The 27,023-nt window shown below is 36.3% G+C and overlaps 1 protein-coding gene across 1 annotated transcript; it reads left to right on the forward strand.

The window, feature by feature from the left end:
- The first annotated feature begins 16,337 nt into the window (after positions 1 to 16,337).
- Positions 16,338 to 16,886, forward strand: LOC141608438 (uncharacterized). Its single transcript, XM_074427793.1, has one exon. It carries the CDS (start codon positions 16,338 to 16,340, stop codon positions 16,884 to 16,886), a length of 549 nt encoding a protein of 182 aa, XP_074283894.1.
- The last annotated feature ends 10,137 nt before the right edge of the window (positions 16,887 to 27,023 follow it).

Raw genomic sequence — 27,023 nt, forward strand, 5'->3', positions numbered from 1 at the left:
AAAGCTTTCACGTGACTCTTAATTTTCAAAGATAAAAATCAGATTTTTATTAAGGAGATGGTATTCAATAAAGAGTGGTTTGAATTATTATTTTCAAAATGTTTCCTCTTTATGCAAATTCAACCCTTTGGTTCTTTAAGAAAACAAAGAATGTTTTTTGCCATTTTAGTGTTAACTTGTCATCATGTGACTTGTCTTTTCTCTCTTTGTTTTCTGAATTTGCAAGAGCTTTTAAGGTTATTTTTCAAACCATCTTTCCCCATTCTTACCTTTGCAAAAGAGCCCTTTTTGGTGCAAGTTTTGGGTGGTTGCAAATGCCCTTCACATGTGTGGTCTTTGACCCTTCAAAACCCTAGCAACCCCTTCACTCACCTCCTCTATATAAACCGTGCCTCACCTTCATAAATCCTTAAGACTTTTCTGAATTAATTCTTCCATCTTTGCAAATTATTTTTAAAGCTTAAAATCGTGTTTATTTGCAAAATCCTTTAAAAGTCTTCAAGTGTCTTCAAGTTGTTACAGTCGTGGCTACTGTTGCTTTTCTATACTAAACTCTCTTGCTTAAAAATTGTTGATCTTGTAAAAGTTGTCCATCTCTATTCTTTGTTAAGAATATGTTAGTGGAAACTTGATCCTATAACATTCTAAGTGTGTTAGTAGAGTTTAGGACGGAGTAGTCTAAACTCTTGGCAACCGGAGTAGGTTGTGAGTTGGCAACCGTAGTAGGTTGTGAGTTGGCAACCGGAGTAGGTTGCGAGTTAGCTTGTCATAAGAACGGAGTAGTTCCTGTACTAGCTTTACACCCGGAGTAGGTTGGTGTCTTTTATTACAAGGGTCTTTTAGTTGTCGGAGTAGATCACTAAAGGAAAGTAATAAAATGGTAGATTGGACGTAGGCACTTGAGTTTCTTGCCGAACCAATTCAAAAATCTCGTGTTCAAGTGTTTACTTTATTTCCGCTGCAATTTACTTTGTTTGTTTGTTTTTGATTTGCTTAACCGTAGAAGTAACAGTTCATCATACTGTCGCATTTGGTCTGCAGTCATATTTCACAAACTGAGACAAATAGATACAGTCAGAACGTTTGTTACTTTCATACTTCAGCAAACATTCATCGTGATACTTGTTCAATCTTTCTATATTATCCAAAGTATCGTCTCATCTCTTTTGTCCTCGTAACTCACTTTAATTCAATAAAGTTGAAGTTATAAAATTTTAAAATAGTACCTAATTCACCCCCTCCCCCTCTTAGGTACTTGAATCCATAAACTCAACAATTGGTATCAGAGCCTCGTGCTCTTGATCGAGGCTAACCGCTTTAGAGTTTGATTCGTGGGTAATGGATTCCGAGAAACACTCCAAGATCCCGGTCTTTACCGGTTCGAATTTTGGATGGTGGAAACTCAAAATGGAACATTACATCAAAAGTATCGATTATCAATGTTGGAACATCATCCAAAATGGACCTCTTGCCATTGAGGAAACCGATATTCTTAACGGTTTCACCAAGACAAAAGAGGAAAGAAATTACAATGAGAACGACTTCAAGCTTGCCGAAAAGAATTCCAAAGCAATGTCGATTCTTCAACGTTGTGTTGGTGAGGGGGAAGTTAGTCGAATCTCCGGGTGTCCTACGGCAAAATCTATTTGGGATTCCCTTGTACTTGCATATGAAGGGACGTCCCAAGTAAGAAAACACCGCATTGACCTTCTCATGCAACAATATGAGATGTTTAGAATGTCAAAGGACGAGTCTTTAAATAGTTTCTCTTCTCGTTTTTCTTGTATTATTAATGAGCTTAAAAGTCTAGGAAGGAATTTCGAGTCCGAGGACATCATTCGAAAAATCCTTCGTAGTCTAACTCCTAAATGGCAACCTAAAGTCACCGCCATAGAGGAAGCTAAAGACTTGTCAACCCTATCTCTTCATGAACTAATAGGATCACTAATGGCTCACGAGTTTAACCTCGATAAGCATTCTAGTGAGTCATCAAAGGGAAAGAGTCTCGCCCTCACATCTTCTCCAAGTGATGAAGAAGATGAGGAGGAAGACGAGTTTGATATGTTCACAAGGAACTTAGCCGGGTTGGTCAATGGACAAGGTAACAAAAGGTTCACTAATAATTACTCGAAAAAACGCTTTCCTAAGAAACGACCTAACTCCACCGTGGGATGCTTTAAATGTGGTGATAAAACTCACCAAATTAAAGAATGTCCCAAGTGGGAAGAAATCAAATCAAAGGAAAGAAGAGAAAAAGTTAAAAAGGACTATAAACATTGAGTCATGAGTGCTATTTGGGGAATGTCCGACTCCGAGGAAGATGAGGAACTCATCGAGGAGGAACTTGAGGCTAAAATGTGTCTTGCAAATCATGATAAAGAAAAAGTCTCAAAAACCTCAAAATTTGAACACTTAAGATGCCTCATGGCTAATCCCGACGATTCCGACTCCGATTCCGACAACGAGGTAAACCATCTAAAGGCCAAGGCTAGAACTTACTCCAAAGAGAAAGTATGTAAGCTTCTTGACCAACTTTTTGATAAGTGTCGGTTTCAAAATGATAAGCTTGAGGTAATGCAAAATGAGATTGAGGAAATTGCTCAAGAGAATTTTAATCTGAAAAATGAACTAAAAGCAACAGACTGTGTCACTGTCACCTCTGAGGCATATAATGAAATTAAAAGAGTCAACAAGTTAAACAAACATTTGACTAAAGAACTAGAGCGTCTTAGGTCGACACCCACGGACGTCTCTGACCTTGAGAATGTCAACACTACCTTGGTGATGCAAGTTTCCTCACTAACCAAGGAACGTGATGATATTTTGAAGGTCAAAGATGATCTTGAAAATGAGATCTATGACCTTGTAGTTGAAGTTGTAGACTTAAGAGAAACAGTGTCTAAGACTGTTGCTTCTGACCACGATTTAGACAAATTTAAAAGAAAGAGTGAATGGTTGGAAAATGAAAACGAGTGTCTTAAGAGTGAGGTTGTTTGTCTCAAGAATGATATAGAAGATCTCCATGATAGGCTTACCTACTTTCAAAAAGGTATGCCCGAATGTAGCTCTTCTAGGTCTTCTCCTCATCATAGATCCGATGAAGTCGTTGATCTAAACAAAAGACTTGACGAGATGACATCTAAATATGAAGAGTCCAAAGAAAGAATCATATATCTCGTGTCTAAACTCAACAACCACACCCATGACTTCATTGTTGAGAAAAGATTGTCCATTGAAAGTGTCAACAATGATGAACTCAAAAGAGAAAAAGAAAAGAATTTGCATCTCCTCTCACGTGTCAAAGACTTGACCAATGAACTTGTTAATGCTAAGAACATCACTGAAAAGTGGGAAGGAAGTCAAACCGTATTAAATTTCCTCACGAATCAAACCGAGAAATGTGATAAAACTGCCGGTTTGGGCTTCAAATGGAACGGTCAAACTGACTGTTGCATCCAGAAGCCTAAAACTGATTTTAGAGGAAGGAAATACGTGGGTCTTCCCGAATACATCATTTGCAATTATTGTGGTGACAATGGTCATGTTTTTAATGGATGTACAAAACGATTTGATGACATCGACAAGAATACCAAAGCGTTAAAAGAAATGAGCATTAAGAAAGACACCACAAGTTATGTTGATCACAAAAAGGGACCCAAATTCATTTGGGTTCCTAAACTCAAAAACTAATCTTGTGTAGGGCTTGGTGAGAGGCAGCCGCAATTGGTACTTGGATAGTGGATGCTCTCGTCACATGACGGGTGATAGAAGTCAATTCCTCTCACTTAAAGCGTATGATGGTGGCACGGTAAGGTTTGGTGACAACAAGAAAGGTGAAGTAATTGGCATTGGAAAAGTTGGTAAGTCATCCTTACTTTGTGTCGACAATGTGCGGCTTGTCAAAGGTTTGAAGCATAATCTCCTTAGCATTTCTCAACTTTGTGATAAGGGTAATTTTGTTGAATTTCGTGCCAATATGTGTCGAATTTTTGATGCCACTACTAATGAACTAATACTCGAAGGAAGACGTGTCAAAGATGTGTACTTAACTAATTTGAACACTCTATCCGGTCACACCATGTCTTGCATGAGTGTAATGAACAATGATCCTTGGTTATGGCATAAAAGGTTTGGTCATGTTAGTACAAAAACTCTTAATACCCTTAAAAGACTTGACTTAGTTGAAGGCATTCCTAATATAAAATTTGATTTTGATAAAGTATGTGATGAATGTGCTAGAGGTAAACTTGTTAAAAGTTCCTTTAAATCCAAAAGAATTATGAGTACATCTCAACCTTTGCAACTTTTACATATCGACTTATGTGGACCAATGAGAACTAGAAGTAGAGGTGGTAGTCGTTATGTGTGTGTCATTGTTGATGATTACTCTAGGTTAGTTTGGGCACTCTTCCTAAGCTCTAAGGATGAGACATTTGATGAGTTTCTAATTTGGTTAAGAAAGATTCAAAATAAACTTGGTTTAAAACTTGTTTCAATGAGAACCGATCATGGAACCGAATTCGAAAACTCATCATTTGGTGCTTATTGTGATGACAATGGTGTAGACCATAACTTCTCGGCTCCTAGAACACCACAACAAAATGGTGTGGTTGAAAGGATGAATAGAACCCTTGAAGGAATGGCTAGAACAATGTTATTATCTAGTAAGTTGCCTAAGAACTTTTGGGCCGAAGCGGTAAATACCGCTTGCTACATTCATAATCGTGTCATGATAAGGAGTATTTTAAATAAAACTCCCTATGAATCGTTACGTGGAAGAAAACCCAACATTTCATATTTTAGATGTTTTGGAAGCAAATGTTTTGTTCATAACAATGGTAAAAACAACTTGGGTAAGTTCGATCCACGTAGTGATGAAGGAGTATTTATTGGGTACTCCGATCATAGCAAGGCCTATAAAGTTTACAATAAACGAACATTGTTAATTGAAGAAAGCATCCATGTCATTTTTGATGAATCTAGTGTGCTTGGACAGGTACAAAACGTGGATGATGAAGATGATGAGGATGATGAGTTTGAGATTGGTCTCGTTCGAAAAGACTTCGTGTTCACGGATGAAGAAGCTCCCAAAGATCAATTGCAATGATACGAGACTGTCACCTTCAAAGGAGATCAGCAACTCAGGGGGAACACGTAGCACCTCTGTTTCTTCTCTGGAAGCAACAGACCCAACGACTGTTGCTTCTACCTCCAGAACTGAAGAAAACCAAAACAGTGAGGATAAAGAACCTTCCAGGCCAATAGAAACAATCCATCGTGGATCGATGTCTTTGCTGAGGGGAACAAGAAACCATTGTTCCAAAGAAGTGGAAACATCAAAGCTCTCATCCACTCACTAATCTCACAAGTGATCTCAACTCGGGAATTCGAACAAGATCATCCCTTAACAATCTCGCTCATCTCAATGAGTATTGTGCCCACAATGCGTTCCTTTCTCAAATTGAACCTTCAAATGTAACAGATCGCCTTGACGATGCAGACTCAAGTTGCCTGCCATGCAAGAAGAACTTAATCAATTCAAAAGGAATGAGGTATGGCACTTAGTCCCTAGACCGCCTAATCGTACCGTCATTGGTACTAGGTGGGTCTTTCGCAATAAGCTTGATGACTCGGGAGAAATTGTAAGGAACAAGGCTAGACTAGTGGTGCAAGGTTATAACCAACAAGAGGGTATTGATTACGATGAAACCTATGCACCGGTAGCTAGACTTGAGGCTATACGATTGCTTATAGCTTTTGCGGCTTACAAAGGCATTAAACTCTTCCAAATGGATGTCAAAACCGCCTTCTTAAATGGATATTTGGAAGAAGATGTCTTTGTAGAGCAACCACCGGGTTTTGAGAACAATGACTTGCCTAACCATGTTTTCAAATTAGACAAAGCTCTTTATGGTTTAAAACAAGCACCAAGATGTTGGTATGATAGATTGTCTAAATTTCTTATTGAAAATGGTTTTAAAAGAGGCTCCGTTGACAAAACATTGTTCTTGAAGCAACAAATCCGAGAACTGTTGGTTGTACAAGTATATGTTGATGACATTATATTTGGTGCAACAAATGAACTTCTTTACTTATATTTTTCGTAACTAATGAAATCGGAGTTTGAAATGAGCATGATGGGTGAGCTAGGATTCTTCCTTGGGCTCCAAATTAAGCAATCAAAGGATGGAATCATGATCCATCAACAAAAGTATATTAAGGAAATGCTTAAGAAATTTGGGATGACTAATGGTAAGCCTCATGATACACCTATGGTAGCCGGGTCCAAATTGGAAAAAGATGAACTCGGTAAGAATGTTAGTGATAAGGTGTATAGAGGTATGATAGGCTCACTTCTTTACTTGACCGCAAGTCGTCCCGACATTCTCTTTAGCATTTGTTTATGTGCTAGGTTCCAAGCAAATCCGAAAGAATCACATTTCAAAGCCGTTAAACGAATTCTTCGTTATTTGATTGGAACACAAAATCTTTACCTATGGTACCCTTTACATTGTCCTTTTGATCTTATAGGCTTTTCGGACGCGGACTATGCGGGGTGCACGGTAGATAGAAAGAGCACCTCCGGAATTGCAACGTTCTTGGGTCCTTGCTTGACTTCTTGGGCCTCAAAGAAACAAAACACGGTAGCTCTTTCTACGGCCGAAAGTGAGTACGTTAGTGCGGCACATTGTTGTTCTCAACTCCTTTGGGTAAAACAACAACTCTTGGATTTTGGTATTATTTTTGACTCCATTCCTTTAATGTATGATAATACGAGTGCAATAAATATCTCCAAAAATCCTATTCAACACTCTAAAACCAAACATATTGATATTCGTCACCATTTTATTCGAGATCATGTGGAAAAAGGACATATTAAACTTATCTTTTGCAAAACCGAAAATCAAATTGCCGATATTTTCACTAAGCCACTTGCAAGAGAACATTTTGTGAAATTTAGGCTAGAAATTGGGTTAATTAATAGCTCGTGATTTTTAGTGTGAGTTTTACAAAATTCCTTAATTGATTAAATTAAAATTGGATATATGTTATTAAGTGTTCTAAGTGCATTGACATCATGTTTAGACCAAAAATTGACACCGTATTTGTGAGTCGGTAATCACTCAACCTCATATCTAAATTTACGTTTATTATATGCTACCTTGCGTTTTTATTTCGAGTGATTAAATTTGTCTAGTTGGGCCAACCACCTCACTTACCACATTTAATGGGCCATTAACTACCTCAACCCAAAACCTATGCCTACCCGTCCCAAGCATCCTAATCCACTAACCTTTCTTCTCCAAATCCACAAAACTTCCTCATCTCACCTACCTATTAACCCACCATGGTCAAGACATCTTTCAATACCCACATACCCATCAAACCAATAAACTTGACCTCACCACCTGTCACATCACACCCACCGACATCAACAACACCAACAATGACCTCAACCAAAACCTCCTACGCAACCTCATACCTCAAACACGACTCCTTCAACAAACCCAGATCCACCAAACCCTCAGCCATCACCGAACCCCACTGACCCTCCATCATCCGACGACATCCCCATCTCCACTATGGTAGGACGGCGCACACGTGGTGGTCGGAAGAAAAGCACCACTGTTCCAAGTTCGTCCTCTGAACCCGTTACCGTGGTTGTTGAAGATATTGAAGAAGAAACCGAGTTTGATTTGAATGAGAATCCCACTAAGTCCGGCGAGTCTGACCCGACTCCGGCGAAAAAGAACCTCAAAAGAAAAGAAAAAGCCTCTTCATCCCAATTACCCTCAATTTCAGAAAATATCGAGCAGAGTAATGTCGATAACCCCATTGTTGATACTCCAACTGAAAATCCTAGTGAACCTCCCCAGAAAAAATCGAAACCTTTGAAGAAAAAGCTTGTATACCTTTCTCCCTCTGATCCGGTCTCCCTAACCTCGAAATGGGACTTGGCCATTGTTTGGGATCACCTTGAGAGTATAGACCTCCCTACTTCCATTTACAAAAACTGTGAGAGGTTGATGAATATCAAAGCAATCCATTCTCCTCGGGTTTACAACCAAACATGGTTCGAGCCGCCTGCTTTTCACTCAGTCCGTGACATGGTCTTAGCTCAAGGTTGGGAAAAATTATTGGAAATGCGTGAACCGGTCTTTGTGAGCGAGGTGATTCAGTTCTTTGCAACTGTTCGTGTTGATAAGTCGGGTGAAACTCTTACGGCTAAGGTAAACGGTAAGCCTCTTAAACTGTCTCAATCTGATTTCGCTACCGTCCTTGTTATTCCTGTCGGAGGATATGACAAACTCCCCTCCGAAACATGGGTCGCCTTACCTTATGCCTCACCACTTAATGTCGCCCAAGTTGTGTGTCCCAAAACTGTCTCTCTCGGTCCAGTAAGCAACACCCAAATACCCCCTCCTCTTCGAATCATTTTCAACATGCTTTGTAGGTCTATTTATCCCTCGGGTGATAGGGGAAAACTCACCATAGCCCAAAAATACCTTATTTATCACATTGCTACCCATAAAAAGGTGAACCTAGTCGGGTTAATGTTTAAACGTTTTCAACTCATTTCGACCAAGCTTCGTCGACCTTCTTCTAGCATGATTCACTTACCCTATGGAATGTGGTTATCGGTTGTGCTCAAGGCACGAGGGGTTTTAGTGAATACTAGCTTGGGTTCATTGGATATGTGTGATGTTATGAGTGATGGGCAAATGGGGAAGATGCTTATTAAAATTGAAAATGATGAATTAATTTCGGTGAAAATTAAGAAGGATCCGGAGGTTGGGTCATCAAGTCAAGTGAATACGGGTGGTATGCGGGAAGTGCTTAATGCCGTGGCTGAGCTAAGTGCGTGGCTTAAGGAAGATGCTCGTCAAAAGGACTTGGCAATCTCGGCCCTTGCTTCTACTATGGACCTCATCCGTGGTGAGGTGGATATCATTTCCACCCTTGTGTCAACAAAAGAAGTTGGTGATGATGCTCATGTGGATGATGACCCTTTGGGTAGTGGCTCGGATGGTGAACAAGCCTCCTCCCCTTAGCCTTTCCCCTCCCTCTCGGCCTATTAACCTTTTACCCGTACCCTTTCATTTTGTCCCACCGGTTGTGCCTCTCTAAAACAATATTTTCTTTGCTTGTTATTTTGACATTTGGTGGTGTATTTTAAACTATCTTTAGCCATGTTGAACTTTGATTAACTTATGTTTAATCTTTGTTTATGTTGACCTTGTTACCTTGTTACAATTACATGTGTCTTTTTGTGTTTTCTTGTGAATTATCTGCACTCTAATGCTTTTGACATCCCTATCCGTTTGATGATGTCAAGAGGGGGAAAAGGTAAACTCATGCTTTGAATCTCTTTGCTTATTGATTAAACTAATGGCTTGTCTAACCTTCTTAGCTTGATTCTTGTTTTGGGGCAATGTAAAATTGTCATGGTAATTTGATTCTAACTTTTGCCTTAGGTAAGGTAATATTGTCCCTTCTCTATCATTTGATCTTGCTTGCTTAAAATCTTGAATTAAGGTGTTTACATTGCTTATACATTCGTTTGGGGCTTGTCATCATCAAAGGGGGAATTTGTTGGGTTCCTTATGTTGATGATAATATGCCCATTTGATTTGTGTCTTCTTAGTTTACCTTTTCAGGATTAATGATGTAATCAAGCTTGGATTAAGAAGTGTTGAAGTTGTTAATCATCCATTGTAATAAGTCAAGTGTCATCTAATGTACAAGTGAGAAAGTAGAGTATATTAGAGTAATAGAAACAGTCCAGACGACTGTTGCTTTCACGAGTAAACAACTGCTTGGATTATTGCCACAACTCGTAAAACTTGAAGTTTCATTTTTATCTTTCAAAAGCTTTCACGTGACTCTTAATTTTCAAAGATAAAAATCAGATTTTTATTAAGGAGATGGTATTCAATAAAGAGTGGTTTGAATTATTATTTTCAAAATGTTTCCTCTTTATGCAAATTCAACCCTTTGGTTCTTTAAGAAAACAAAGAATGCTTTTTGCCATTTTAGTGTTAACTTGTCATCATGTGACTTGTCTTTTCTCTCTTTGTTTTCTGAATTTGCAAGAGCTTTTAAGGTTATTTTTCAAACAATCTTTCCCCATTCTTACCTTTGCAAAAGAGCCCTTTTTGGTGCAAGTTTTGGGTGGTTGCAAATGCCCTTCACATGTGTGGTCTTTGACCCTTCAAAACCCTAGCAACCCCTTCACTCACCTCCTCTATATAAACCGTGCCTCACCTTCATAAATCCTTAAGACTTTTCTGAATTAATTCTTCCATCTTTGCAAATTATTTTTAAAGCTTAAAATCGTGTTTATTTGCAAAATCCTTTAAAAGTCTTCAAGTGTCTTCAAGTTGTTATAGTCGTGGCTACTGTTGCTTTTCTATACTAAACTCTCTTGCTTAAGAATTGTTGATCTTGTAAAAGTTGTCCATCTCTATTCTTTGTTAAGAATATGTTAGTGGAAACTTGATCCTATAACATTCTAAGTGTGTTAGTAGAGTTTAGGACGGAGTAGTCTTAACTCTTGGCAACCGGAGTAGGGTGTGAGTTGGCAACCGGAGTAGGTTGCGAGTTAGCTTGTCATAAGAACGGAGTAGTTCTTGTACTAGCTTTACAACCGGAGTAGGTTGGTGTCTTTTATTACAAGGGTCTTTTAGTTGTCGGAGTAGATCACTAAAGGAAAGTAATAAAATGGTAGATTCGACGTAGGCACTTGAGTTTCTTGCCGAACCAATTCAAAAATCTCGTGTTCAAGTGTTTACTTTATTTCCGCTGCAATTTACTTTGTTTGTTTGTTTTTGCTTTGCTTAACCGTAGAAGTAACAGTTCATCATACTGTCGCATTTGGTCTGCAGTCATATTCCACAAACTGAGACAAATAGATACAGTCAGAACGATTGTTATTTTCATACTTCAGCAAACATTCATCGTGATACTTGTTCAATCTTTCTATATTATCCAAAGTATCGTCTCATCTCTTTTGTCCTCGTAACTCACTTTAATTCAATAAAGTTGAAGTTATAAAATTTTAAAATAGTACCTAATTCACCCCCTCCCCCTCTTAGGTACTTGAATCCATAAACTCAACAATTTTTCAAAGTTCTATAATTTTTTTTTGACAGTTCAAAGTTCTATAATTGAACTATATAAAATGTTATACTTTCTCCCAACTTATGAAAATGAATTTGGTATTTATAGATACAATTATTGGACTTCAATCATCATTTACTGTGGACAATCTTTTCATAATACTCTCTCCGTCCTGATTATTTGTTGTCTTATTCCATTTTAGGGTGTTTCAGTTAATTGTTGTCCTTTTAATTTTAGGATTGCATTTGATGAGCAATTTTATCTTTCACATTTAATTTGGTCAACTTGTCATCTTATAATTGACCTCCTCTTTTCTTGATTTTTGTGCGAAAACCAAAAGACAATAATTGACCTAAACGAAGGGAGTTTAGAGCAACTCCAATGGTATAGTGGAGGGACTTGCTTGTAATTTATGTAAATTGTCAAGCTACATGCTTATTATTGGAGCAACGAAAAAATAACCCGCTTACGAGCAACACTTGCTCCAACAAGCTACATGCTTGAAATTAAATAGCTTGTTTTCTATTGGATAATTAGGTTAATGTGGGACCATTCATGAATTTCAAGCTACAAGATGGTTGTAGCTTACCATTGGAGAAGTATGTAGTTTTGAAGCAATATGGTTAGAAATTTTAACATGGCAAGTTAATTGTGGCTTACCACTGTAGATGCTCTTATTTCTTTTATTTTCATTTCATTTACCGAATCGCATGATGATTTTGTTAATTGACGATATTTAATTAAGCAAATGACATATTTCATGAAACAACACCTCAAAAACACATTTCCTACCTAAGAAACCAACTCCTTTCCCCACCGTATGACTCTACCTAGGAGGGCGGGGCTATTCTCAATTGGTTGGCGGTGGTTTTGGGGTGATTGGAAGATAATGGTGAGGTTTAATGAGGGGGTTTGGGTGAAAGAGGTTGTCCTTATTTGAAAAAGTGGAGCAAATATATTAACGTAAATAATATTATAACAATATACAATTATAAAAAGATATAAATAAAGTAACAATAATATAAAAGAGAGTAGAGTAGAAAGATGTAGCCTGGGTCGAATCGCGTTAAGCGCTTTCCTAAGAGAGATAACGCACGCCTCCACGCACTGCACTGGTTACCAAATAGTGCGTTCCTCTCCCAAGATACGACAACCCGTTGAACTCCTTCGGTAGCAGTAAGAGGAGCCCCCGAACCGACGACCACCTGATGCTCAATAATATTTTTAATAATATTTCTAAAGATAAAAGAAAATCGTGGTGATACAAAACTCAATAATAATATTATGGTTGGTTGCTTGTCTCTTATATATTTTTACGTAAAAGTGTCTCACCACACTCATCATGAGGGACATTATATATTAACCATGATTATAAACATCAACACTCTTTTTTTTTTTTTTTTTTTTTTTGACAGCAGGTGAATAACTTACATTATTGTAAATAATACATAGTAAGCTACTCGACTAGGTAGCACCAGACATTTCACAACTAAATATAGCACTACAAAGCCATACACTAAGATAACATAATCTTTGTTTAAAATTAACACTACCACATTAAGGTAAGCAGCATAAACGATGGTAGAATGGCAAAAGGCGGCAGCTTGGTCACGAACGTTGATATCATCTTCATTAATACGAAAGATCTCCAAAAACCGTCGATACATACGAACGCCGGAGTGACAATAACCAGGTGTACTTACGCTCTTGCGAAAAGAACGTAGAAAGAAAAGATGAAAGGCAAAACGAAGTCTGCCCTCGACGGAGATAAATCTCCTACACCTTAGAAACCGCACCCATTGATCATAGGACAAACGGACCGAGAACTCTAAATGACTAGACAAGCAACAAATGACCACAATTAAATTAGTCAAATATTTAAACACACATTGATTGATAGTTAATGGTGAGAGCATCCCAAGTAGTACCAATGCTCCACCAAATCAAACGTTGCATGTCAATCAATTAATCTCACTAAAATACATAATAACATATGGTATAAACCAAGCAATAAATCATTATAAACAATGGTGTGAAAATAACTTAATTACACAATTTATTCACCAAATTTAATAGCCATAAATCACCCTTTTAAATTACATTGACCAAGAATAAAAACTCCTCATAAGTCATAACTCACCAAGATATGGAGTAAAATAGTTATTAAATTAAATATGAATTACTTGGTCAAATAATAAAACTTATAAAATAATATAATTCTTAAATCACTAAATATTTTCCAACAATCCCCCACATGATTTAAGAATCGAAAACTTTTTTAAAAAAAAATAAAAAAATCAAATAAGATTTAATAATCCGAAAAATAAAATAATTTTTTTATATGAAAATAATAATAGTGAGCATACAATACCGCGTACTAGGTGTAGGTACCTTTCGGGTTTGAACCAACACTTAGTGTAAGTGAGCTTGCACTCGAAAGAACCATAGTAATATAAATACTTTGAACTAGGTCCCTTAGATCAAGCTTGGACTCACCACACACACGGTATGGGCAATCGATCAGGTTCTATCAGTGGTGCACGTTAATGGTCATGCGAAGGTATCTTGTATCATGAGTGAATCTAGGGAGTTGCCCACGTCCCATAGTAGCGACCACACTACGAACACTCACTAGGTGAATCCTCCAAGGGTAGGTGTGACATCTACCCCGCAAAAAATTATGCCTTCGGATTCATTAAGAGTCAATGCTCAACCTCAAACCGTCACAACCAAAATCATTGAGAGCACCTCATAAAACACAAATATCACACTTCGCCATAGGAATGAGACACAGACCAAAATAAAATATCCGCCAAATAAATGGTGCTCTCCTTAATTTGCCCACCCACAGCTTTGCTATTACCCGTTGAACTTCTTTCATGGGATCTCCAATCTGTGAAGACGGGTTTCAACTGCGATGGCTACCACATGGGCCTGGGCAATAAGTCTCATTCCCCTCGACGATTCAATTCTCATAATAATTCGAGTACGTACTTGCTGGCCAGCTTTTTCATAAACGGACCCGTGATATCACTTTCTGAATATTCAAATAAAGAACACCATCATGATGGAAAATCACGTCTCTCAAAGACCACGTCTCAAATATCATAATATCTCACTTTCGATCGATCTCATCAAATTTTGTGATTTTAGCTTTTAGCTAAAAATGCTAAAAATCTTCCACCACATAATAATGGAATAGGAAAGATAGGCGGCTCGAATAATATAAGTATATAGAATATATCTCGATAACTTTTTGATCATTTCGTTTCCATGCTCGTGGTATCCAACATAATATAATAATAATCCACAACGGAAATCTCCATGATACCGCATCTCCATAAATATAAATATAGCCATGATAACGGGACTTCCACCATATAAAAATAAATAGTCATTTTGGTCTTTGATCTCACAAATAATTATTCAACTCCTTCAAAGGCTTCAATATGCCCTTCAAATAAAGAAGAAAAAACATACAACAACAACAACATCAGAGCCTTAATTCCAAAATGATTTGGGGTCGGCTGACATGAATCATCCTTTTGAACCGTCTATGGGTGAACGCACGCCTCAAAATGCGAATAAAAAAAGGGAAAATGAAAAACAAAAAGGAAGAACGAAAATATAATGGAAAGTCAAGGTAAACTTAGGGGTTTTAAAATCGAATTCCGGATTTCTTTAATAAAAACTTAAAATTTAAATCGAGAGAAAAGATTAAAACGATTTTTAAAAACCGAAATAGAATTAAGGATCCGGAATGAACCAAGTAAAATCTATAAGAAAGTGGTTGGTAAAAAAGTGTAATAAAGGAGAGAAGAATAAATAATTTAATTTCTTTAAATTAAATAAAAAAATACTAAATATGTCAAAAAAAACATCAAAAAAAAGAAGGAAAAACTTAATTAGTGAGAAATATAAAATAAACAACCATATATAAATAAATTATATATTTGGATGCTACACTTGCACCACATTTTTATAACTAGTAAATATGATAGTCTCATGTCACTACGTCATTAGTAACCAAAAAACACACGCGCTAACCCAAAACTCTTATAGCAAATTTTCTCAATGCACACATAAAGTGTAGCCAAAATAACTATGGTGATAACATCAAATATTAACATTAATCTAACGCAAATGTTACAATCTCCTTAATCAAATTCAATATCTCACACACATATTAAGAATAAATATCTAGCAACAAATTAAGAAACAAATAAGTTAATGTCGAATCCTGCATGGTCACCTTGCTATCTAATTTACAAATAGTTCTCTTGAAATCAGCAATGCTAACAAATAAATTACCTTGGGGAAACCGCAAATATAAGCACCATTGTCAACAATAAGTCAATAACCATACCAAATTTAGCTCAACAACAACTCTACTTGTAAACATATACTCCGTACTTTCAAACGGACATAAAAATAAATATGTGAATAGTCATCAAGTTTGTAAAGTATATCATCTATTTGACAAACATAAATACTCCATAATATAATTCTCATCACCCAAAAAAAAAAAAAAAAAATATTTTCTTACAAACATGAATATATGCTCCCAAATTAATCTGCTAACCACTAAAATCATGGATCATAGAAACTTATAGGTCGTAAACAACCCCCACATTTATCAAGTCTATATTAATCAACAAAATAATAGGACTACAACATGATATCACAAATTCACAATACAAGTTAAACAACCACCAAGCAATAGATTCTCTTAAATTAAGCAAATTACTTGTCTAAGGCCGGGTTAAGAAAAAAACTTGTAACAGAAAATTGATAAAGCTAATAGCCATGTACATTATCAAATCCTTGAACCCATCCGGCTAAAAAGTTTTAGAGGTCAACAAATTTCATAAACTCAAGACAAAGGTCGACAAGCATTAACAAATAACTAAGGTTAAAGATTTAATCAACAAAAATGAATCCTTACTGTTAGGCAAAGATATTATTTGGATAATTAGGAATAATTTAGTCAATATTGTTCCTTTATTTAGGGGAACTTATCCCTATTTTACTGTGTGGTGTTGCTACCCTTATGAAACTCTTGTAGCTATATAACTGATTACTCTATGATGAATCAATACAGAATTCCAAAACGATCTCATATGTCTCTTAGTTTATTCACGTAACATGGTATCGAGCAAGGTTTCTTTCAAAACCTAATTTTTTTTTGTTTTCTTCTCTAAATTAAATCCTTCGCCATGTCTGGTGAAACTCTGCACAATGAAACTGAAACCCCATTTAAAATCGATCCCCTTTCTCCGTTCTACCTCGGGTCTCACGATATTCCCGGAATTAAAATTTCTAGTATCTCTCTAACTTATTCTAATTATGAGGATTGGAGCCGCGATATTCGTATGTCGCTCAAGTCTCGTCGCAAATATGGTTTCTGTGACGGGTCTATTACGAAACCTACTGACAAAAATTTACTTGATCAATGGGAGGTTGTTAACTGTACGGTGGTTCGCTGGATCCGTAACATGATCGATCCTTCGGTAATTTCCACCGTTCCATTTGTTGAGGATGCATCTATTTTGTGGCGCGACTTGTCGGAACGCTTTGCGGTGGTTGATAGCACTTCTATTCATTCTCTCAAGACGGATCTTGCTGAATGTAAACAACTCAAAGGTATGTCTATTACTGAATACTACGGTAAATTAAAGACTCTTTGGGATGCTTTAGCGGTACACGAGCCTCCGTTTGCTTGCAAGTGTGGCCGTTGTATTTGTGACATCGTCTCAGGCTATTAAGCGCCTTGACAACGAGAGACTTCATCAATTTTTTATGGGTCTCGATCGTAGTTTATATAGCACTCTCCGTCATCAACAGTTTCAATTAGAGACTCTGCCTACTCTTACTCGAGGGTATCATGCTGCTTTGCAATCTGAACGCCTTATTCAAAATGATGCACCTCCGCCGGAGGCCACTACTGTTATGGCGTTTGCGACTCCCGGGACCTCACGCACTCCAACTGACTGGAAGGCGATGCGCGAGAAAGCAAAATTAGAAAGGCGTAAATTGTTTTGTACTCATTGTGAGGTACATGGCCATGATATCAAAAATTGTTTTATTAAGGCTGGTAAATTTCCGGATTGGTGGGGCAGTCGACCTCGCACCTTAGAAGAGCTCCGACGCAGCAAGGCTGGTGGGGCGGGTCCTGACCCGGTCGTTCATGCAAATGTGGCTTTTACGCCGTCATCTGATCGGTTGTCTGGTACGTGTATCTCTTGGATTATTGACATTGGTGCCTCTAATCATGTCACATGTGATATTTCTCTGTTTTCCGACTCCATGGTAGTTCCTCCTAGGCCGGTTGGGTTACCAAATGGGAAACAAATACTTGCTTCCAAGATGGGTACTGTTTGTATCAACAACTCCATTACTCTTCGCCGCGTCTTATATGTTCCCCATTTAACTTGCAATTTAATTTCCGTTTCCCAATTGACGGCTGATTATGACTATTTATTACAATTTACTAAGGATTGTTGTCTTATTCAGGACCGGTCTACGAGGACGACGATTGGAGCTGGTGAACTTAATGATGGACTGTTTCTGCTTTCTTCAAATTTGTCCTCTACGGTGAACACAGTGGGCTCGGCTGGAGACTACAATTTGTGGCATAGTCGACTTGGTCATCCGGGGGATAATGCGGTTAAATTTACTTCTTTAGCTCGAACAATTTCCTTTAATAATAAGTTGGTGTGCGATGTATGTCATTTTGCCAAACAGTCTCGATCTAGTTTTCATTCTAGTGACAATATTGCTCCTGAAATTTTCCAATTAATTCATTGCGACCTTTGGGGTCCTTATCGTATTCCATCTACTTGCGGTGCAAAGTATTTTTTGACTATAGTTGACGATTGTTCCCGCTCTGTTTGGGTATATTTACTGCTTGCTAAGACTGAAGTAACGAGTTTCTTTATGCATTTTTTGGCCATGGTCAATACTCGTTTTTCAAAAAAGGTGCAAACTGTTCGTAGCGATAACGGGAATGAGTTTAATCATATGGCTAATTATTTCTTGGAAAATGGAATTCAATTTCAAACCTCGTGTGTTGGCACGCCCCAACAAAATGGGCGCGTCGAGCGTAAACATCGTCACATACTCAATGTGGCTCGAGCTTTACTTTTTCAAGGTCGTCTCCCTAAGCAATTTTGGGGTGAGTGTGTCCTTACAGCTGCCCATTTGATCAACCGTCTTCCCTCGCCTCTGTTGCAAAACAAAACCCCGTATGAAAAATTGTTTGGTGCTCCGCCGTCTTATACCAATTTACGGGTCTTTGGCTGTCTTTGTTTCGTCCATAATCAAAAAACAGGAGGGGATAAGTTGGAATCCCGCAGTCGAAAGTGTATATTTTTAGGGTACCCTCACAATGTGAAAGGATGGCGGGTATATGACCTTGACACGAAAAAGATATTTAATTCTCGTGATGTGGTCTTTTATGAAGATAAATTCCCGTTCTCTGAGCCGGATACTGAAATTGATTCGGGTACACCTATTATTTGTCCTGACCCATCATGTGATCCGCCATCTTCCTCTGCCGAAAACAGGTCTGCTTCGACCCCTGCCAATGCTCCTGATATGGATACAGTTTTGGATGCAGCCCCTTCTGCTACTGTCGACAATACCGTCGACTCTGCTGTCTCTACTGTCGACCCTGCTGTCTCTGCCGTCGACAATACAGACGCTAGTGCTGCGGCTGGTCTTGGTCGTGGGCACAGGTTAAAGTTCCCTAATTCCAGATTGACCGGCTATGTTCTTGATACGACAAACAGTCCATCTTCCCCAAGTTCACCAGTCTCTCCGTCTTCGTCCGAAGGTACACCTTATTCCTTAGCTAATTTTGTTAATTGTAATAAATTTTCTGGTCCACATCGGTCTTTCTTAGCAGCCATTACAGCGGGGGTTGAACCTCTGTCATTTCGAATTGCGGTCCAAGATGACGGGTGGTGCCGTGCTATGCAAGAAGAGATTGATTCATTAGAAACAAATGGGACATGGGAGTTAGCTGATTTGCCTCCCGGTAAGAAAGCTCTTGGTTGCCGTTGGGTTTACAAAAAAAAAGTATAAATCTGATGGGGCCGTTGAACGATTAAAAGCTCGGCTTGTGGTATTCGGTAATCACCAAGTTGAAGGTCTTGATTATGGGGAAACTTTCGCTCCTGTAGTTAAGATGGTCACCGTTCGTACTTTACTTGCGGTTGCTTCTATTCGACATTGGGAGTTACATCAAATGAATGTACACAATGCCTTTTTGCACGGGGATTTAGACGAGGAAGTTTATATGAAACTCCCTCCCGGTTTTAGTCATGGCCGTGACGGAAAAGTTTGTCGTCTTAAAAAGTCACTCTATGGGCTTCGTCAAGCATCGAGATGCTGGTTTGCTAAATTAGCAGGGGCACTCCGTAAATATGGATTTCTTCAGTCTTATTCCGATTATTCTTTATTTAGTTATTCCAAGGACAAGGTTCGTTTACATGTCTTAATTTATGTGGATGATCTTGTTATTGCGGGTAACGATAATTCGGCAATAGGTGATTTTAAAAGCTATTTGAATCAATGTTTTAAGATGAAAGATTTGGGTCCGTTAAAATATTTCCTTGGTATTGAGGTGGCGCGAAGTCGTGACGGAATTTGCCTTAGCCAAAGAAAATATACATTGGATATTATTAGTGAAGTTGGCCTGTTGGGCGCCAAACCGAGCTCCACACCTATGGACCCGGACCATACGCTTGTTTCCAACGTCAGCCCTCTTCTAAGTGACCCCGAGCGATACCGCCGCCTTGTTGGTCGTCTTGTCTACCTAGCTGTAACCCGGTCTGACTTGTCTTTTTCAGTTCATATTCTCTCCCAATTTCTGAAGGAACCACGTGAAGACCATTTGGCTGCTGCTATGCGAGTTGTACGTTATTTAAAAGGTAGTCCAGGACAAGGTGTTTTTCTCCGCTCCGATAGTGCTCTTACTGTGTCCGGTTGGTGTGACTCCGACTGGGGTAAATGTCCTCTTTCCCGTCGGTCAGTGTCCGGCTGGTTTGTTTATTTGGGTGACTCACCTGTGTCCTGGAAAACGAAGAAACAACATACGGTTTCATTATCATCGGCCGAGGCCGAATACCGTTCCATGGCTGCTCTTGTTTGCGAGCTGAAATGGCTCAAGGGTCTTCTTGCTAGTTTGGATGTCGACCTTCCTTCGATGCGACTGTTTTCTGACAGTAAATCCGCCATTGATCTCGCTCAAAATCCGGTGTTTCACGAACGCACTAAGCATATTGAGATCGATTGTCATTTTATCCGTGACGCTATCGCGGAAGGCCTTGTCGCACCATTCCATGTCCCAACGAAAGAACAAGTCGCTGACATGTTTACGAAGCCTCTTGGTGCTGGTTCATTCCACTACTTACTCCGCAAACTGGGCATTATCGACCTCCATGCTCCAGTTTGAGGGGGGGTGTTAGGCAAAGATATTATTTGGATAATTAGGAATAATTTAGTTAATATTGTTCCTTTATTTAGGGGAACTTATCCCTATTTTACTGTGTGGTGTTGCTACCCTTATGAAACTCTTGTAGCTATATAACTGATTACTCTATGATGAATCAATACAGAATTCCAAAACGATCTCATATGTCTCTTAGTTTATTCACGTAACACTTACCTCTTTAAAAGAGAGAACTTGGCTGCACTGTAGCAATGAATAGTACACAGCCAAGTCTCTTCTTTGCCGTTGGATTTTCTATTTTGATCCCCTCCCTCCATTTCTCCTTTAATTCACAACCTTACCTTTATGTAGTTCTCTGAATTAAATATGAACATATGAACACTATTGTTTATCCTTGATCACACATACAAAACATATACGGAGTAATGGAGTATATCACAAAAGTCATTGAGCTTATCAAATAGCTAAAACTTGTCTGATTTTTATATTCGTAGCAATACGGATGTCTACTACGCAAATTAACAACACCATAGAGGCCCTGTTCTTTTTGGCTTATTTTCAGCCCATTTCGTCAAATCGCTCCATTCGATTCGATTCGGCTCGATTCGATTCACTTCATTCATTCAGATTCAGACTCCATTCAATTGATTCAGCTTTTTCCATTCTCCATTCGATTCGATTCGATTCGATTCGATTCACTCCATTAAGTTCAGCTCATTTCAGTTTTACTCATCTTAAAAATAATAGTTATTATTAATTTTGTTATCAATAATACTATTTTTTTAATATTATTATTCTTTATTATTATTATTATTATTATTATTATTATAATATTTAATAATATTGTTAATAATAATGTTAATAATAATTTATTTATTATAATTACTATTATTATTATTATTATGAATATTATTATTAAAATGAATAATAATGTTATTAATATTAATGTTGTTGCTGTTGTTGTTGTTGTTGTTGTTAGAATGAATAATAATGTTATTAATGTTAATATTATTATTATTGTTATTATTATTGTTGTTGTTGTTGTTGTTGTTATAATTATTATTGGTATTATTATTTAAATTAATAACATTTATTATTAATATTATTGATGGGGCACGCGGAACCGACTTGAGCTACTAGCCAATACGGTGTCATACAAGTCAACACGCTTGCCAACATGGTTACGGATTTGCTTGGTACCCTACGAATTACGAATCGTTAAAAGCGAATTCTATCAAATTGATTACTGAAAATACATATAACACATTTTCTATAAGCGAATCACGAATCGGTAAAACGTACTCATAGCGAATATGGTAACCATGCTTGCCAAGACATCATTTGAGGTACACATAGAAACCTATAAATACCTCATTATTCACCAATCAATGGTAAAATACTTCTGACCAACAACTCCCTCTCTCTAGAAGTAAGACTACTCGAGCTACTATGAGAGGGCATAGAGACCTTAGCTTCAAGCAAGGACCCAATTATCAACCAGTACCGTAAGGCATCAGAGAAGGACCTATTGCGACCCCTCCGAGGCCCTATTTGTTACTCGTGAAAGATCCATCCGGAGAGAGCAAGCATAGGTTCGAGGTGTCATTGTCTGAGAGGAGCGGGTTGACTCGACCCGATTCGAGCAACGCTTACTTGAGTGTTTTTATTCGAAACAATTATTTTTACTAATATCATTATTAATATTGACATTATTATTTATGATTGTTATTAAGAATATTATTAGTAAGAAAATTACAATTTTTTGATTATTATAATTTATGATTATTCATATACTCCCTCCTATTCACAATAAACCTCTCATTTCATTTTGGCACAAATATTAAGGAAACACACTACCCCACCATATAATTAAATTTGGACCACACAAATACACTACCCCACCATACAATTAAATTTGGACCACACAAACACTTACCAAAAAAGGAAATAGGGAAGTTATTGTGAATAGACGGAAAAAGAAATAGGGAAGTTTATTGTGAATAGGAGGGAGTATAATATTATAATTTTTTTCTTAAAAATATTAATATTAGTATAAATAGTATTATACTATGAATATTAGTATTATTATAGTTGATAATAGCAAATAATAATAATAATAATAATAATAATAATAATTATTATTATTAATATAATTATTTCGATTCATTCGACTCAATTGACTTTATTCATTTATTCATTCAGCTTCTCTCTATTGATTTATTCATCGAGTTCACTCCATTCATTCAATTCATTCGATTCAGACTCCATTCATTCAGATTCATTCGATTTGATTCAGCTCCATTGATTCGATTCGATTGATTCACTTGACTCTAAAAACCAGAAAGAACAGGGCCTAATACACTACCAGATATGACTTATAAGTACACAAAATTCAGATTTACTATTTATTTCATAAACAACCGTGGGCAAGCAAGCTTATGAGTAATAAAAATATCAGACAAATTATTGGGGACGCTATATTTCAATACAAGTCAATCATGTTATAATAATATTTACGATAATGCGTTATCTCTCTTAGATTGTTAGAAAAAGTGGAGCAAATATATTACCGTAAATAATATTATAACAATATACAATAATAAAAAGATATAAATAAAGTAACAATAATATAAAAGAGAGTATAGTAGAAAGATGTAACCTAGGTCGAATCGCGCTAGGCGCTTTCCTAAGAGAGATAATGTTTCCACTGCACTGGTTACCAAATAGTGCGTTCCTCTCCCAAGATACGACAACCCGTTAAACTCCTTCGGTAGCAGCAAGAGGAGCCCCCGAACCGACGACCACCCGATGCTCAAAATAGTAGTCTTAAGGCTCCGACCCAACTCATCTCCTAAATGCATGCATAGGACATGTATTAAGCTTGATTTAACTTCTCCTTGGTTCATTCTTGCAAATAAGACAAGAGAAACCAAAGTAGACAATTCGGGGGACATTTGTAGCTAAACACTACACAAAATGCATAGAAATGCGTGCAAATGAAGTACAAAATGCCTATATAAAATGCACGCATCACATACCTATTATTATATTTGTGTATGTTAAATAATTAACATCTTTATACTCATTATAAGTGTCACATGTTTATTTTAAGGAAAATTACCATATTTTGATATTTTCTAAATTTATACTTCAACCAAAACTATATAATATTTACATTGAAGTCCTTTGGTCGGGTCCATCACACACTGCTATCGATTTATTTAATTACATTGAAGTCCTTTGGTTTCTGAAATATATATATATACTAGTATTGGTGCCCGACTTCGCCTGGGCTACCTCTACTTACCATTAATATTTTTTCATTAAATAAAATTACTTAAAGTTGTATAACCCATAAATTTATCATTAATATATTTTTCTATGATATATCCATTACAGAAATAAATTTTGAGACAATTCAATACTCCCGCTATTAATATTTTACTCTTATTAATGAAACAATAGTAATAACATTTCACTACTTGCCCGTAATCATTGTTACTTTCACTGCTCCCGCCGTAATTATTGTTACTTTCACTACTGCCGCATTAATATTGATAATTTCACCACTCTCGCCGTAATTATTGTTACTTTCACTATTGCCGCATTAATATTGATTATTTCACTACTCCCGTTGTTGTTTCTACCACTTTCACTAATCTTGCTGATAATATTGTTACTTTTACTATTCAAATGAGTGATTACTATCATATAACTATCTCCAATGTTACTACAATGCTTTTCTTTACTGACAAAATTACTTTTACTACTTAGGCATGCAATTTTAAGAGGATTATACATTAAATCAAATCAAAAGAATTATGCTTATGGAATTTATCTTGAATTATTTATAACCTACTTATTATATTTTTGTATGATAAACTATAAAGTTTAATAAAACTGCATAGATTTTAAATTTAATACATAATTTTATGATGATAATAATTAATACCATAAGTGTGCATGTTTATACAAATTAATTTTTTTATTTTAAGAAAATTGACCATTTTCTAGTCTTCTATAAATATTTAGGAAAATTACCAAGCATCTTCTTTCTTTTAGTCTCCTTGAAATTGACCATCTTAATTAATTATTTTATTTTAAAGAAATTGACCTTAATTAATTATTTTATTTTAAGGAAATTGACCATGTTTTAGTCTCTTACAATTGTTTAGGAAAATTACCAAGCTTCTATATAATTTAATTTTAACCCAAACTATATAAGATTTGCATTGAGATCCCTTAATCAGGTCCATCACATGGTGCTATTGATTTAAAACTATATAGTATAATTAACTTGTATAACTTTCTTTAATTATATTGAAGTCTCTTAGTTTCTGGATTTAGTATATAGTATTGATTGATTTTTAAAAACATAAGGGTATTAGCTACTCATGCTTTTGAGATTATTGATAATAACAATAAACATAGAGATGCTAAAGAAAGACATAATAAAGAGACAATAAAGATCCAGCATAAACAATTGAAAGATGATAAAGTGGAAGAACAATAATTAAGAGCAAAGAAATTGAGATTAAAGGGAGAGAATGATTACAAAGTATGAATCCGGAGTCAAGGAAAGAGTAGCAGTAATTAAGGAGCAAAGCAGAATTTTAGAGTAATTAAAGTAACAGTTTATGAAACGTAATTATGACCTAATCCCGACTTCCTTTATATAGGGAAGTCATTATTAACATAAAATAAACCTAACACGGAAGAAAAATCCCGAGTATATAAGCTAGTCACTCGATCGAGCAACTTTATATCACTCGATCGAAAAAATCCAAGCTAAAACCTCTCGATCGAGGACTTTAGGTACTCGATCGAGCACTATCAAAAAAGCCCCATTCGATCGAGTAGAAAAAGGACTCGATCGAACAATATAGTACTCGATCGAGTACTTTCCAGCGCACAATTCCTACTTCGTGCACTGAACTTCAAACGGCCGCCATTTCTTCGTTACTTGGGAAAACAGAGCGTTTCCGGTGGCGTTGGAAAGCTAAGAGGACAAGCTTTTATCTCCAATTGGCATCACCTGAAAATCAATCGTAAAACTCGAGATGTGGCTCTTCAAAATAGGCATTAGTAATTTGAAGTTCTTCATTTGCTCGCCTAGCTATCTTACTTCTTTGCGCATCTCAAAATAGTAGTCTTAAGGCTCCGACTCAACTCATCTCCTAAATGCATGCATAGGACATGTATTAAGCTTGATTTAGCTTCTCCTTGGTTCATTCCTGCAAATAAGACAAGACAAACCAAAGTAGACAATTCTGGGACATTTGTAGCTAAACACTACACAAAATGCATAGAAATGCGTGCAAATGAAGTACAAAATGCCTTTATAAAATGCACGCATCATATACCTATTATTATATTTGTGTATATTAAATAATTAACATCTTTATACTCATTATAAGTGGGACATGTTTATTTTAAGGAAAATCACCATATTTTGATATTTTCTATATTTATACTTCAACCAAAACTATATAATATTTACATTGAAGTCCTTTGGTCTGGTCCATCACACACTGCTATTGATTTATTTAATTACATTGAAGTCCCTTGGTTTCTGAAATATATATACTAGTATTGGTGCCCGACTTTGCCCGGGCTACCTCTACTTACCATTAATTTTTTTCATTAAATAAAATTACTTAAAGCTGTATAACCCATAAATTTATCATTAATATATTTTTCTATGATATATCCATTATAGAAATAAATTTTGAGACAATTCAATACTCCCGCTATTAATATTTTACTCTTATTAATGAAACAATAGTAATAACATTTCACTACTTGCCCGTAATCATTGTTACTTTCACTACTCTCGCCGTAATTATTGTTACTTTCACTACTGCCGCATTAATATTAATAATTTCACCACTCTCGCCGTAATTATTGTTACTTTCACTATTTCCGCATTAATATAGATTATTTCACTACTCCCGTTGTTGTTTCTACCACTTTCACTAATCTCGCTGATAATATTGTTACTTTTACTATTCAAATGAGTGATTACTATCATATAACTATATCCAATGTTACTACAATTCTTTTCTTTACTGACAAAATTATTTTTACTACTTAGGCATGCAATTTTAAGAGGATTATGCATTAAATCAAATCAAAAGAATTATGCATTATTATATATTATGGAATCTATCTTGAATTATTTATAACCTACTTATTATATTTTTGTATGATAAACTATAAATTTTAATAAAATTACATAGATTTTAAATTTAATACATAATTTTATGATGATAATAATTAATACCATAAGTGTGCATGTTTATACAAATTAATTTTTTTATTTTAAGGAAATTGACCATTTTCTAGTCTTCTATAAATATTTAGGAAAATGACCAAGCATCTTCTTTCTTTTAGTCTCCTTGAAATTGACCATCTTAATTAATTATTTTATTTTAAAGAAATTGACCTT

This window comes from Silene latifolia, chromosome 10 (genome assembly GCF_048544455.1).
Source record: "Silene latifolia isolate original U9 population chromosome 10, ASM4854445v1, whole genome shotgun sequence".
NCBI lineage: Eukaryota > Viridiplantae > Streptophyta > Magnoliopsida > Caryophyllales > Caryophyllaceae > Silene > Silene latifolia.